Source organism: Eriocheir sinensis, chromosome 55 (assembly GCF_024679095.1).
Source record: "Eriocheir sinensis breed Jianghai 21 chromosome 55, ASM2467909v1, whole genome shotgun sequence".
NCBI lineage: Eukaryota > Metazoa > Arthropoda > Malacostraca > Decapoda > Varunidae > Eriocheir > Eriocheir sinensis.
In genome coordinates, this window is record NC_066563.1 from 11,461,012 (window position 1) to 11,476,629 (window position 15,618).

At 43.6% G+C, this 15,618-nt stretch overlaps 2 protein-coding genes across 2 annotated transcripts in view; one reads left to right on the plus strand and one right to left on the minus strand.

Moving 5' to 3' along the window:
* LOC126984078 (venom carboxylesterase-6-like) overlaps positions 1–15,618 on the plus strand; it is an 88,732-nt gene that overhangs the window by 37,568 nt on the left and 35,546 nt on the right. The window lies entirely within an intron of this gene.
* Positions 1–15,618, minus strand: part of LOC126984079 (doublecortin domain-containing protein 2-like) — a 40,430-nt gene that overhangs the window by 21,541 nt on the left and 3,271 nt on the right. Inside the window, exons 2-3 of the mRNA XM_050837479.1 lie at positions 10,446–10,733; positions 8,949–9,085 (exon numbers count right to left, since the gene is read on the minus strand). Coding sequence (XP_050693436.1) covers positions 8,949–9,085; positions 10,446–10,613 — 305 coding nt within the window. The 5' untranslated portion in view covers positions 10,614–10,733. The remainder of the gene's footprint in view (positions 1–8,948; positions 9,086–10,445; positions 10,734–15,618) is intronic.

Sequence of the window (15,618 nt, forward strand, 5' to 3'; positions counted from 1 at the left end):
GGTAGTAGTAGCAGCAGCAGTAGTAGTAGTAGTAGTAGTAGTAGCAGTAGTAGTAGTAGGGTAGGAGGGGGAAGAAGAGGAGGAGGAGAAGTAGCTATCGTAGAGAAGTCCTTTACAATAGTTCTTTTTACATCAATATTTCACGTAAATCAGATTTTTTTCATTCATTTATTATCAAGACCACGAGCAAAAAGAAGATTTATTGGAAAAGGAGAAACGTGGAGTTGGCTTTATCTTAATTAATGAACTTGAGCTCCGTTTTGTTTATCCTTTCACTTATATATGTATATTTTTTACATCCCTGGAGCCACTTAGGGACGTGGATGATTAGAGAGTAGAAAAAGAGCAGGCAAAATAATAAGAGAAAAAGAATGAGACAGAAAAGATATACTGGAGATTATATTGATCTTCGTACTAAAACAGGTCACCATATTGTCTCTCTTTTCTTTGTGTATTTGGGTGTCTGTCTGTTTGTCTGCCTGTCTGCCTGTCTGTTTGTGTGTTTGCAAGCTTATCTATCCGTATCTATCTCTTTTTCTGGTCCTGTGTATTTTTCTGTCTGTCTTTCTGTCTGTTTGTGTGTATGTATGTTTCTCTCTTAATCTCTCTTTCAAACTCCTTTTTTCCCGTCAAATTACTAAACTTTATTCAAATATTTTTAATGCCACTTTTGCCATTACTTTCCCTCCTATTCAGCCTCCTCTCCTTCCCCTTCGTTTGCTCCTTTCATGTGTCTCTTTGCCTCCTCCTCCTCCTTTCCCGCCTACTCACTCGCTGCCTTGCTTTTTTTATTCTAGTCCATATCTCCCTCCATTTCCTCCCTCTCCTCTACTGCATTCCTTCCCTCTTCCTCTCCTTCTATTCCTCCTTTCTTTCCTCTCCCCCTCCCTCCTTTCCTCATTTCTTCCCTCTTCATTTCCTCCCTCTCCCCTCCATTCCTTTCCTCCCTCTCCCATCCCTCCTTTGCCTCCCATCCCTCCCTCCCTCTCCCATCCCTCCTTTGCCTCCCTTCCCTCCCTCCCGCCTGTCGCCACGTCTGCCCCGTTGCTCAGATACACACTAAACATTTCTACTCCTGGTCATTAAATTTTCATCCGCTGGCCAAGGTGAGCGAGCTATTGTGGGTCTCTCTCTCTCTCTCTCTCTCTCTCTCATCAATGTTTAGTAGTCCTTGGAATGCTTTATATAACTCAACACCTAATATTTACTCTCCACATTCTTCTCTCTTTTATTTATTTTTCCTTCTCCTCTTCCTCTCTCCCTTCTCTTCTTTATCCTTTTATCCTCTTCCTCCTTCGTTCAGCCCCAGCGTAATGGCACAGCCGCCCTCCAAAGGCTGGATTAGTTCCATTATTTTTCCCATTACGTGAACGGCCCAAATTCTTCTCGTGTTTCTCGTTCTTCCCACAAAGCTATACAGGAGGAGGAATGGAGGAGGAGGTGGAGGGGGAAAAGGAGGAGGAGGAGGAGGAGGGAATGAGAGCAGAGATTGGAAAGGTATTGGATGCTGAAGGAGGCTGCAGAAGGGGAAGGAGATGAAATAGATGAGATCAGGAATTATCGGCAGAAATAAGACTTAATATATACAATAGATCCTCAGATTATATAGTAGTCTGATATTTTTTTAACGTATGTATTTAGTAGTAGAAGTGTGGTTGACCTTTGACCTTTTTGACCCGTTTTTCGAGGCATGATGTGTTGGTTTTGTAGATTCTTCATAAATTTACGACTTTTTACGATTTTTACTTTTTTTTTACGACCGAGTTTGTAAAATGTCGAATTAACTCTATATTAAACGAACACTTCTAACTCATTCCGTCTCAAAATTGGAATTGTTAAGTCAGACTATCCACAGAAGTTTATACAAACTAATACGATGTTTAAAGTAACTGGCGTAAGTTTTAAAAGTCTCCTCTACTCTTCTTCCTCCTTCTAAAAGTCAGCCACCCTCCCCTACCCACCCACACAAACATCACCACCACTAACAAAACAACCCGCCCCCACACCCACTCACATACATCCCCCTCGCATCAATTATTAACTCCTCCCTCGCCCCCTTCCTCCCTCCCTCACTCACTCACTCTCCTCCATCCAATCCACGTCCATGATGCAATAAACCTCTCATCCGACCTTTTCCCGAAGTCCCCCCTGCTGACCGACCATTCAGTTCACACAAAGTCCTCGGATTGTTTCGTTTATTCCCCGTGACCTCCCTTCCCCCGCACAACTGTTGCTATTTTTTTTACAGCAAAGGAGACAGCACAAGGGCAAAAAAAAAGGAAACAACAATAAAAAAGCCCGCTATTCGCTGCTCCTGTAAATACTCCGAAGAGGTGGCCGAGAGAGCAGTCAATTACAGGTTTTATTGCTAGTATTTTTCAGCGTACAAATGTTACTGAGAATGCTTTGCCTATATTTTTATTTTCTTTCTGCTTTTAGAATGATTCACTTGCAAGATTTTCGGGTTTATCTTTTAGAAACGAAAAATTATTAGCCAAAGAGACAAAAGTCCATTTTCATAACCTGGTAGCAGCGACAGGCCAAATTTGTGCCATGATATAAACCCCCCGAAATAGATGATAAATAATCTGATCACAAATGCATTGATATATATTATGAAATAGTTTGTGTGAGGGGTGATTTTTCTCATTTTTCTCGCTTGGAGGGACCATTAAGAAACATGATCCCCGCTGCTATTAACCCACTTAAGCCTGACTCTCAATACCACTATTTTCTAAGGCCACAGAGACGATTAACCGGGTTTTTATAAGTGTTTCTCACGTTCATGATGCAGCAGTCGTGTAAAACTATCACTGGGATCACAAAACAGGCCATGAAAACCCCGGCAACTTCTACGACAGGCTTTTCAATGAGGCAAACGGAGGTGCCAATACGTTAAGAAATACAAGACTCAAAAACATCAGCTGCTTTTACTAAAATAATACTCTATTCTTCCTCCATCGCCGTAATTTAAATATTTCAGCACCTTTCGTTGAAGCGTAAAAATTCATCTCTTTGAGCCCCCCTCTCGCTTGGTCACAGGGGACGAGGAGGCCTTGCGAGGGAGCTGATCACCCCGCCGGCCCTTTGTACAGAGTTAGCGAGGGAGGATAAAGTTTGGGGCCGTCAAAGGAAGCGGGAAGAATGCGGGAGGAAAACCGAACCGGGCGAGACGGGGAGGTGACGTTGAGGAGGGCGATGACGTCTTAAAACCCCTTCTCCCCATTCTTCTGTGGCTTAAGGTTAGGTTAGGTTAGGTTAGGTTGACGGGGGGAGGTAGCGCTGAGAGGGGCGATAAAGTCTTAAAACCCTTTCCTCCTCTTCTGCTGCGGCTCGAGTCGGGGTATGTAGCGCTGAGGGGGGCGATAAAGTCTTAAAACCCCTTCCTCCTCTTCTTCTGCGGCTCGAGACGGGGTATGTAGCTCTGAGGGGGGCGGTGAAGTCTTAAAACCCCTTCTTCCCTTTCTTCTGCGGCTCGAGACGGGGTATGTAGCTCTGAGGGGGGCGGTGAAGTCTTAAAACCCCTTCCTCCTCTTCTTCTGCGGCTTAAGACGGGGTATGTAGCTCTGAGGGGGGCGGTGAAGTCTTAAAACCCCTTCCTCCTCTTCTTCTGCGGGTCGCGACTGGGTATATAGCTCTGAGGGGGGCGGTGAAGTCTTAAAACCCCTTCCTCCTCTTCTTCTGCGGCTCGAGACGGGGTATATAGCTCTGAGGGGGGCGGTGAAGTCTTAAAACCCCTTCCTCCTCTTCTTCTGCGGCTCGAGACGGGGTATATAGCTCTGAGGGGGGCGGTGAAGTCTTAAAACCCCTTCCTCCACTACTTCTGCGGCTCGAGACGGGTATGTAGCTCTGAGGGGCGGTGAAGTCTTAAACCCTTCCTCCTCTTCTTCTGCGGCTCGAGACGGGGTATATAGCTCTGAGGGGGCGGTGAAGTCTTAAACCTTCCTCCTCTTCTTCTGCGGCTCGAGACGGGGTATATAGCTCTGAGGGGCGGTGAAGTCTTAAACCCTTCCTCCTCTTCTTCTGCGGCTCGAGACAGGGTATATAGCTCTGAGGGGGCGGTGAAGTCTTAAACCCCCTTCCTCCTCTTCTTCTGCGGCTCGAGACGGGGTATATAGCTCTGAGGGGGGCGGTGAAGTCTTAAAACCCCTTCCTCCTCTTCTTCTGCGGCTTAAGACGGGGTATGTAGCTCTGAGGGGGGCGGTGAAGTCTTAAAACCCCTTCCTCCCTTTCTTCTGCGGCTTAAGACGGGGTATGTAGCTCTGAGGGGGGCGGTGAATTCTTAAAACCCCTTCTTCCCTTTCTTCTGCGGCTCGAGACGGGGTATGTAGCTCTGAGGGGGGCGGTGAAGTCTTAAAACCCCTTCCTCCTCTTCTTCCGCGGCTCGAGACGGGGTATGTAGCTCTGAGGGGGGCGGTGAAATCTTAAAACCCCTTCTTTCCTTTCTTCTGCGGCTTGAGACGGGGTATGTAGCTCTGAGGGGGGCGGTGAAGTCTTAAAACCCCTTCTTCCCCTCCTTCTTTGCCTTGAGACGGGGGAGGTAGCGCTGAGATTGCAATGAAGACTTAAAACTCCTCCTCCTTCATCTTCTGTGGCTTGGTAACGCGCTTCAAGGTGACTGTGTGCGGGCAAGGTGCTGGATAGTTAGAAAGGCGTGGCCATGTATTGGAAAGCTATTAAGACGCGGGAAAAGTCTTGTTTGAAGTTATAGTGTTGCGGCGTGTGTTTGGGTCGCGGTGTAAATATTTTTAGTAAGGCTTTGAACTCTTTCGCGATAAAGAGTTTTTGGAGGAACATTATAAAAGCGACGCCGAGAAGCAGTTCATGTTTATGCCTCGCTAAGACTGACGAAATACACTTTTATATTGTCAAACCTTTTCCTCAGTAAGTGATTTTCTTGCATATATGAACTTTTTTTACTTAATTCGACTTGGAATATTTAAAACAACACTAAAGCAGCAGGGAGATACAGACCATTGAGAAAAGTATGTCATATTTTTGTTCATTATTGTGCTTTCTTAAATATATCAGTGGTTTGATTTGCCTTTTGAAGTCCTTTATTTCTCATACTATCTTAAATTTCTTCGCGGGTTAATCTGCATTCTGTTCTTTTTCTTACACTTTCTTTAATATCTTCGTAGTTTTATTTGCATTCTGATTTCTTGATTTCTCACACTTTCTAAAACATCTTCGTAATTATGCTTCTTCCTACCCCCTTCCCTTCCTCCTTCCCTGTTTGTCTCCCTCCCTCCCATTCTCTCCTATCCCAAGCTCACCTCCCTCAAGTCTTCCCTCCTACAATCTTCTTATTATGCTTCTTCCTATCCCGTTCCCTTCCTCCTCCCCTCTTTCCCTCCCTCCCTCCCATTCTCTCCTATCCCAAGCTCACCTCCCTCAAGTCTTCCCTCCTACAATCTTCTTATTATGCTTCTTCCTATCCCGTTCCCTTCCTCCTTTCCTGTTTCCCTCTCACTCTCTCCTTCCCACTCTGATTCATTTTTTTCTCTCTCTCTCACTTTTAAAGCCCGGGCATGGAAGCAACAGCGAGGAGCGCCCACAGAAGCATACTTATTTTCTGCTTCAGTGGACGTGTATCTCAGACTTGGTGGCTATTACACGGAGTCTGGAGTTGGAGCTCCCTAGAGTTTTCCATGCCATCCTTATTCCCCCATTGCTACCTTCGTCATTTCCTCTCCTCCCTATTTTCCTTTTTTTTCTGTCTTTTTTTATTTCTTTCCCTTCATTTGCTTTCTTATTTTCTGTATCTGTTACTTCTTTCGTTAGTTTTTTTCTCTAGTTCCTCCATTCGTTCTTCCTGTCCATTTTTCCCTCAGTCATCCATCCTTTCTGCTTCCCTTTTTTATGTCTTTTCTCTCTTCCTTCATTCTGTCTATTCATTTGCTTCTTGTTCTCTGTTTCAGTTCCGCTTTTTGTTCTGTTTTTCTCTCTCGTTCTTTCATTCTTTCGTCCTCTATTTCCCCCTCATTCATCCCTTCCTCCTGCTCTCCCTTTCATGTATTCCCCCTCTTCATTCTTTCTCTTCATCAGCTTCATTTCCTTCGTTTGTTCCTCTCGTTCTATTTTCCTTTATTTCCACACATGCCTTTCCCTTTTCTCGTTTTCTTCTTTTGTGCTTCACTTCCTTCTTCTATTCTGTTTCCTTCTCTGTTCCTCTGTTTCTTTATTTTCTGTGCGTTCTTTTCCTCACCTCGTATCTCTGTTTCAATATTTATTCGTCTCTCTTAATCTTTCCTTCCGTCGTCTATTCCCTGCGTCCCCTGTTCCCTTACAAGCTTCCTCTACTTCCTTTTATCTTTTACTTTGGTTGTTTCCTTTTCTTTACTTATTTTTATGCTGTTTTTTACTCTATCCTTCCTTGTTATAGCTTCTTATGGCAGTATAATCTTCCCTACCTTGCTAAATCCTCCTCTCATCCTGTTCCCTTCTTCCTACTTCTCCTCCTTTCAATAATCTCTCACTTTCCTCCCCTTTCTCTTTCCTGTACACTTTCCATCACAAAATTCCTTCGTTCCAATCTTGCGTCAAGCCTCCCACACTCTTCTATTATGCTTCTTCCTACCCCTTTTCCTTCCTCCTATCCTGTTTCCTTTCCTCTTTCCCATTCTCTCCCATCCCAAGCTCCCCTCAGTCAAGTCTTCCCTCCAACACTCTTCTTATTATGCTTCTTCCTATCCTAATTCCTTCCTTCCCTGTTTCCCTCCCTCCCTCCTTTCCATTATCTCCTATCCCGCGGGCTTACACAGGACGCGCGGTTATCAATAAAGTCGATAACAGAGTCTTGGAGGGCCGAGCCACTTAACGTACAGAGCCATTTCTTATACCTCGATTCTCGTAATAGATTTAATATTAAGCGATTCTTCGGTAAATCGGATTGGGGGAATTTCGAGGATTGTGTAGTTGATTTTGTGTGGATTCTGAATTCAACTTGTTATTAAAGTCTGAATGTGGAGGTTATTTTTGTTACTTTTTTATTATTGTTGTTGTTGATATTATTATTATTATCAAGAGTAGTGGTAGTAGTAGTAGTAGTGGTAGTAGTGGTAATGGTAGTAATGGTAGTGGTAGTAGTAGTAGTAATAGTAGTAGTAGTAGTAGTGGTAGTAGTAGTAGTAGTAGTAGTAAAATCCAATCCCGCGGTCCATAAGTGAACCGATTTAGGCCGCAAACGGTGGAGAAGAATCTATAAAATAGTAAGATTTTCAGCTCAATACCTTTCTCACGCAGCCATTACTATCCTTCTCCTCTTCATCCACTCTCTCTCTCTCTCTCTCTCTCTCTCTCTCTCTCTCTCTCTCTCTCTCTCTCTCTCTCTCTCTCTCTCTCTCTCTCTCTCTCTCTCTCTCTCTCTCTCTCTCTCTCTCTCTCTCTCTCTCTCTCTCTCTCTCTCTCTCTCTCTCTCTCTCTCTCTCTCTCTCTCTCTCTCTCTCTCTCTCTCTCTCTCTCTCTCTCTCTCTCTCTCTCTCTCTCTCTCTCTCTCTCTCTCTCTCTCTCTCTCTCTCTCTCTCTCTCTCTCTCTCTCTCTCTCTCTCTCTCTCTCTCTCTCTCTCTCTCTCTCTCTTCTCTCTCTCTCCTTCTTCTTTCTTCTCTTCCTCCTTCACTTCCTTCGGGCTGAGATATTTCCACCCCCCTCGTCGTGTGTAGTTTGTAAAAGTTTGGTGAGCTATGGTTCACTGGCACACTGTTGTTTTATCTATATATTTCTCCTTATTTTCCAGAGAGGGGAGTTTCAAGTAGCAATAACTTTGTGTAGTATAGCCTTGACGCGGGTATGTTGTTTTTCTGTTACCAGGCAATTCATCCTCCTCAATTGTGTGTGATTGTTTCCTCCTCCGGTGCGCTTGTCTTCTGTAGTAATACTTGTGTTGTGATGGACCTGTCTCTCCCTGTCTTTCCCTGTGCTCACCTCTCACCTTTCACCCTCACTCCTGTCTTTTTAACACCTTTTGTTGACTCTCAATATAACTCACGGCTTCTAAATTTCTGGTGTGCCCTCTTCTCTCTCTCTCTCTCTCTCTCTCTCTCTCTCTCTCTCTCTCTCTCTCTCTCTCTCTCTCTCTCTCTCTCTCTCTCTCTCTCTCTCTCTCTCTCTCTCTCTCTCTCTCTCTCTCTCTCTCTCTCTCTCTCTCTCTCTCTCTCTCTCTCTCTTAAATGCTATCCTCCATTAAAATAAAAGTAAGAAGCATATTTTTGGTTCTGTAATCGTTTTAGAAGTAAAAGATTGTTGTTGTTTTTTCTCGGTAATTACGAGGTCATTTATATAACGATGCTTATGCTGCGTTGAACAGGTAACTTTCCAGCCGTGAACCAACTAACTAATGACGCCGTAGTTTTATTTTGTAATTGTGTAGCACTTTTGTTTGGTATGGTTCATTTTTATTTTATTTTGACAGGAAAAAGATGAGTTTGTGAAGTTTTAAGTCGACTTATATTACTTTATGATTATTGATTTTACTACTACTACTACTACTACTACTACTACTACTACTACTGTTGCTACTACTACTACTACTACTACTACTACTACTCCTACTGCTACCACTACCACTGTTACTACTACTACTACTATTACCACTACCACCTCTACCATCATTACTACTACTACTACTACTTCTACTATTACTACTGCTACTACCACCACTAGAGGAAACTTAACGAGAGACATAACTGGGACATAAACAAACCATTGCACACATACAAACAAACAAATAAACACGCACACATACAAACAAACAAATAAACACGCACACATACCTTTTCCTTCCTCCCTTACACCTAAACACACAAACATCGGCTAAACACCTCACCACATTCCCCACACTCTCCATTCCCCATAACATCCACATCCTCTCTCTTCCCCACTCCCACACTCACACAAACACACACCTTCTCCCCTTCCACACACAAGCAAACCTTCACCCAACACTCACCCGCCGGGGATATGGATGAAGCCCTTGACACCAGCAGCCACGTACGATCCCTGAGGGTTGATGGCTTCGAGAGTGTTGACTTTGGTACCAGTGTTAGGGGTGTGAATGCTCCTTACCGCACCCCAGACCGCGTCCACCTGCGAGAGAGAGAGAGAGAGAAAGAGGGAGAGGGGGAAGGAGAGGTAGAGGGAATGGTAGAAGAAAGGAAGGAGAAAGAGGAAGAGAAAAAAGGAGGAGAAAAAAAAGGTTGTTGTATTAGAGGAGGAGAAGGAAGGAAAGGGATGAGAAAAGGGAGAATTAGAGGGAGAATGAGAAAGATGGGAAGAAGGAGAAGGAGAGGAAGAAGGAGAAAGAGAAGGAAAAGAAGAGAGAGAGAACAAAGAAAGTTTATGTTATTCTTATTTTCTTGCATATTTTTCACCGTTGCGTGTCTCAGAGTATTCAATATATATATTTAAAGTAGCATGAATTTTACGCAGTTTGAAATGTTATTGTTGGTTGTTATTGTGGTTTATGTTGTTTCTATTGTTGCGCCGCTGTTGTTGTATTTCTTGTTGTAGTTTTGATGTACTTTAATTATCTATTGTTTTGTATTCATAGTCTTGTTTTTCTTTGTGTTTTTGTGGTTACTTGTGTTGTTGTTTATGTCGTTTGTGTTGTTTTTGTTGTCTGCACTGTTTGTCTTTCTATTTTCGTTTATTTGTGTTTTTATTGTTTATTTTTATCCTGCTGTTCATCTTTCTATTGCGGTAAAGAACGTTAAAACATTTTCCGGCGCTCCAAACAAACTCCCCTTCCCTTCATTTTAATTTCTGACCCTCGGCGAGACATGTCCATTTTTTTCACTGTCAGATATTTTCGCGTCCTGTCATAACACAACAGGCTCAAAACACACACACACACACACACACACACACACACACACACACACACACACACACACACACACACACACACACACACACACACACACACACACACACACAAAAACTACTCATAACAGTCCAAATTATCTAAAAAAAAAAAGAGGCCCCCTATTAAGTAAAATACATGAAATTAACGTTGTTTTCGTGTAATTTCCATTTAATTTATCATTCTCTATCTATTTAACCATCCGTCTATTTATCTGTCTATCTCCTTGTCTAGTTCCTCCAGTCCGTTTCTTTCCTTCCCTCTTTCTCTTCCCAGCTTTACTCTCTTCCCCCTCTTTCATTCCCTCACTCTCTATCAATACTTCAATCTATCTATCTATCTGTCTGTCTATCTGTCTATGTATCTACCTTCATCTAATTCCTTCAGTCTCTCTTCCTTTTCTCTTTCTCTTCCAAGCATTACTTTCTTCCCCCTCTTTCATTTCCTCACCTTTTATCAATCCATGTATATTTCTATCTATCTCTCTCTCCTCATCTAATTCCCTCAGTCGCTCTTTCATACCCTCTCTCTCTCTTGCTTCCTAACCTTTCTGCCTTTCCCCCTCCTTTCCACACCAACACGTACCTTCTCAGTGGCATCAGCAAGCAGGTCATTCACGCTCTTGATGTAGCGCGGGTTGACGGTAAAGGGAGCTCCCGGGTAGAACTTGTCACCACTCCTGTACAGCACGATACGCTTCCCCCGCGGCAGGTACAAATGACGGGCCGTGGCGGGCAGTCCTTCGCGTGCCATAGCAGCTTCTCCTTGCGTGTGTCCTTTGAGGTTAATTAACGTACTGCTTCTATGGCTTGTTGTGATGTAGTTGGTGGCAGTGGCGGTGGTGCTGGTGGGTGGGAGGTGGTGGAACGCAGTCTGTGGAAGATAAGGGTAGTATTGGTAGAAGTAGTAGTAGTGGTAGTGGTAGTAGTAGTAGTAGTAGTAGTAGTAGTAGTAGCAGTAGTAGTAGTAGTGAGAGTAGTAGTAGTAGTAGTAGTAGTAATAGTATAAATATAGTATAGTATTGTAGTAGTAATAGTATTTTTTTTTCTTTTTTTTTTTTACGTCGTTGCCTGTTGCGCCGGTAGGCATCTTCCTGGTGGGGCCTGATGGTCGGCCCAAGGCTTCTTCCAGGTGGGGCCTGATGGTCGGCCCAGCCCGTTCTGGCGCAGGCGAGTGTTTATAGTGGCGCCATCTTGCATTGGCTCATGCTGCCCCCCGGAACTCGTTCTTGATTCGCTTGGACGGCTTCCTCTAGAGTCCGGGTTGATGGGTGGTCTTCAGGACAGCATGTGGGTAGTTTTAAGCCACTCGGCGGTGACTGAAAAATCCGAGTGGTAGCGTGGGGATTCGAACCCGCGTCGTCCATCACGCGGTGAATGTGGGCCCAGTACGCTACCACTTCGGCCACCGCCTACCCAAAAGTAATAGTATAGTTTATAGTAGTAGTAGTAGTAGCAGTAGTAGTAGTAGTAGGAGGAGGAGGAGAAGGAGGAAGAGAGGGAGGAGGAGGAGGGGGAAGGGGAAGGGGAGTGGGAGGAGGGGGAGGAGGAGGAGGAGGAGTAGGAGGAGGAGGAGGACTGGCTGAATTTCTATCTGCCTCTCATGTAGGCTGTCTGTTAATCACACATGCTCTCGTGCTGCGTGTTCTTATACTGTGTGCCGCAGCACACTGGTGGTACAAAACAGAAATTTAGTTGACATTGTTATACACATAATATTTACATTTAGCTTAACAAAGTCTCAGTAAATATCCTGCCACATTTTGCACTAGCGGACCAATCAACTGGTTTGTCGTCAAGATTTCCACCAGATTTCACAAACTTTCCATTAACTACGAGACAACAGTATGTTACTGGCAAGGCGTTAACTTTTTTTCTTTTCTTTTAGAAGCAGTGACGCGGTAAACTCTACGGGCACAGCTAACCAGATTTACATTAATCAACGGCCCCGCTGATGGACACGGCGTGCCCGGGGCGTCAGCACATGGGATGACCCTTGCTCATTCACATAGTTTCGCTCCTCAGTGGCTCCCGCAGCTTCTCATTATAAGGTGAAATGCTTTATTTTAATAATGATTTAAAATATCTGGGAAATGGCAATTATATGTCTGTTGTATAAACATTTCAGAGCTCCTCTTTCAGTTATACTCGTAATTACTTCAATATTTTTTTACTCTATTTTTACAAATATGAGAGTTATGCCATCACTGCTAACCCTAAGGGTGTGAACCATAGATGTCTGTCTTGTATATGAGTTGAGCTAAGACAAATAATATATAAATATGTAACATGAGAACATGTGTAATGACAAACAACCTCCTCTCTATCCAATCGGGAGAGGCCTGACAAGGGCAGCCTAGACGCGAGAGAAACACTTCGTTCGTACAGACTATAGTAGTAATGGTTGTTGTAGGGGTACGAGTAGTGGGTAATAGTATCAGAAGTAGTAGCACAAATATTATTAATTTTATTATTATCATTATTATTATTATTATTATTATTATTATTATTATTATTATTATTATTATGATTATTATTATTATTATCATCATTATTTTTATTACAATTACTGTTATCATTTTTTTCTTATTATCATCATGGCAATGTTTTCTTCCAGGCTGTTTAGTAAGATGTCTTAATAATCTGCCTCTCAGAAATGTGAAATTGCTCTGGCTATTTTCATTCTCATTTTTGCTTCTTTTTTATTGTGTATATTTACTGTGCGTATGTGTGTGTGTGTGTGTGTGTGTGTGTGTGTGTGTGTGTGTGTGTGTGTGTGTGTGTGTGTGTTTGTGATTCCCGTAACACACACACACACACACACTTTCTTTCACCTTTGTCCATTATAAGCAACACAATATTTTCCCTCACGTCCTTCCCTTCCTAAGCAGTTTTATCAATTATCATCAGCATTTTTCTTGCGTGTCCTGTTTCACTCTTCGTATTCCGTTGCTCCCCCTTCGCCTGGCTCATTATTAATTAAGAACTTCCTAATACCCTCTTATAACTTTTTTGTCAACTTACTGGCGAGGTGGAGAAAATGGGAGGAAATATGATGTCTCCGCTGTAGCTATTTTCGTACTCTCTCTCTCTCTCTCTCTCTCTCTCTCTCTCTCTCTCTCTCTCTCTCTCTCTCTCTCTCTCTCTCTCTCTCTCTCTCTCTCTCTCTCTCTCTCTCTCTCTCTCTCTCTCTCTCTCTCTCTCTCTCTCTCTCTCTCTCTCTCTCTCTCTCTCTCTCTCTCTCTCTCTCTCTCTCTCTCTCTCTCTCTCTCTCTCTCTCTCTCTCTCTCTCTCTCTCTCTCTCTCTCTCTCTCTCTCTCTCTCTCTCTCTCTCTCTCTCTCTCTCTCTCTCTCTCTCTCTCTCTCTCTCTCTCTCTCTCTCTCTCTCTCTTTTCTTCTTTTCTCCTTCGTCACCATTTCTTTTTCCCTCTCTCTCCCCTTTTATTCTTCATTCCTTTCTCTCTTCTCTTCTCCTTTGTTACCGCCTACTAAGCAACGTATCTCCCTCCCTTTCCTCGCACATTATGGCGCTATTAACGAAATTTGCACTGCCTTTTAGAATGAAGCATTAAGACTGTAAGAGTGAGGGAGAGGAGGAGGAGGAAGAAGGAAGGAAGGAAGGAGGGAAAGGATGGAAGGAAGGAGGGGAGGCATGAAGGAAAGTGCTAGGAAGGGAAAAAGTGAATTAAGGACGAGTTGAAGGGAGAGAAGTAGGTTAGGTTAAAGGAGAAAGGAATTATAGATGAAAGGAAGGAAGGTAGAAAGGAAGAGTGGCAGAAGGGTAAAAGGCAGGTGATAGATGATTGAAGGAAGCATTGAAGGAAGGAAGGAAGGAAAGAAGGGCAGATGAGGAAACGAAATTAGGGAAGAAGTGAAATCAGATAGAAACGGGGAATAAACGATAGAAGAAAGCGAAGGCCAAAAGAAAGGAAACAAGGAATGAAAACAAAAGAGAGAAGGAAAGAACCACGAAAGGAAAGAAAGATGGACAGAGAAAAGTGGGGAAGATAAAAATGAAAGATAATCAAGAAAGAAAGAAAGAAAGAAAGAAAGAAAGAAAGAGAGCAGAAAGGAAAAAAAAGGAAGCCAGGAAGAAAGGAATTAATGAAGAAAGGAAGGACATATGAAGGAAAGGAGGAAAGAAGGATGGAGAGATGGAAGGAAGATGGTATTAAAGGAGAGAAGGAAGAGAGGAAAGAGAGAAGGAAGGCGAGAAGGAAGGAAGGTAGGAGGGAAGGAAAGAAGGAAGGCGAGAAGGAAGGAATGAAAGAGAGAGGGAAGGAGGTTGTGAAAGAAGGACAGATGAAGGAAAGAAGGAAGGAATAATGGAGAGAAGGAAGGAAGATTATAATGAAGGAGAGAAGGAAGACAGGAAAGAGAGAAGGAAGGAGAGAAAGAAGTAAGGTAGGAGGGAAGGAGAGAAGGAAAGAAGGAAGGAATAATGGAGAGAAGGAAGGAAGATTATAATGAAGGAGAGAAGGAAGACAGGAAAGAGAGAAGGAAGGAGAGAAAGAAGTAAGGTAGGAGGGAAGGAGAGAAGGAAAGAAGGAAGGAATAATGGAGAGAAGGAAGGAAGATTATAATGAAGGAGAGAAGGATGACAGGAAAGAGAGAAGGAAGGAGAGAAGGAAGTAAGGTAGGAGGGAAGGAGAGAAGGAAAGAAGGAAGGAATAATGGAGAGAAGGAAGGAAGATTATAATGAAGGAGAGAAGGATGACAGGAAAGAGAGCAGGAAGGAGAGAAGGAAGGAAGGTAGGAGGGAAGGAGAGAAGGAAGGAAGGTAGGAGGGAAGGAGAGAAGGAAGGAAGGTAGGAGGGAAGGAGAGAAGGAAGGAAGGTAGGAAGGAAGGAGAGAAGAAAGGAAGGTAGGAAGGAAGGAGAGAAGGAAGGAAGATAGGAGGGAAGGATGGGGAGAAGGAGAGAGGGAAGACGAGAAGGAAGGAAGGACAGAGAGAGGGAAGGAGGTTGTGAGTGATTGGAAGGATGGTCGTTGCACTTGAACTCACAATAATTTAAGAGGATAGAAATTTAATGTTCTCCGTTTCTCTCTTCCTCCTCCTCCTCCTCCTCCTCCTCTCCATCTTTCTCTCATCCACCTTCTTCTTTGCCCCACTTTCTCTTCCCCATTCATCTCATCATACTTCCTCCTCTCCTTGAACGCATTGCCCAAGTTAGTGCATTATTTTTTCATCTTCCATTCTCCATTTTCTTTCCAAATCGGACTCATTTTCCTTATCTCATTTCTGGTCTCATTTACGTTTCTCATTTTCGCGGGAGACACCTTGCGTGGTCCTCTCATTTAGGGGAAATTGGCGTTTTGAAGAAAGTTGGAGCAAATGTGGAAGAGGAGGAGGAGAAGGAGGAGGGGGGGGAGATAACGGAAGAGGAAGAGGAGGAGGAGGAGAGTTATGAGAGGTTACGAGGAGTAGCGAGAAAGTGGATACATGACAAAATTGATGATGAATAACGATGAGGAAGACATTGATAGCGAAGGAGAAGGAAAGGCTTCGACATGGAAAAGGGAGAAAGGAGAGGAGGCGAAAAAGGAGTGGAGGGAAGGAGAGGGGAAGCAGGAACAAGATAAAGACGACCTAAACAAGAATGAGGAGGCTTCGGGATTCCTTGAAAGCGAAAAGAAAAGAGAAATCCTTGAGTCGAAGAGGGGCGAGGGAAGGAAAGGAGAAGTGGAGAGAAGGAGAGACATGCAGAAAAGTGAGGAAAGGACCAAATGATAAACTAATGAAGATTGAAGAGAACATT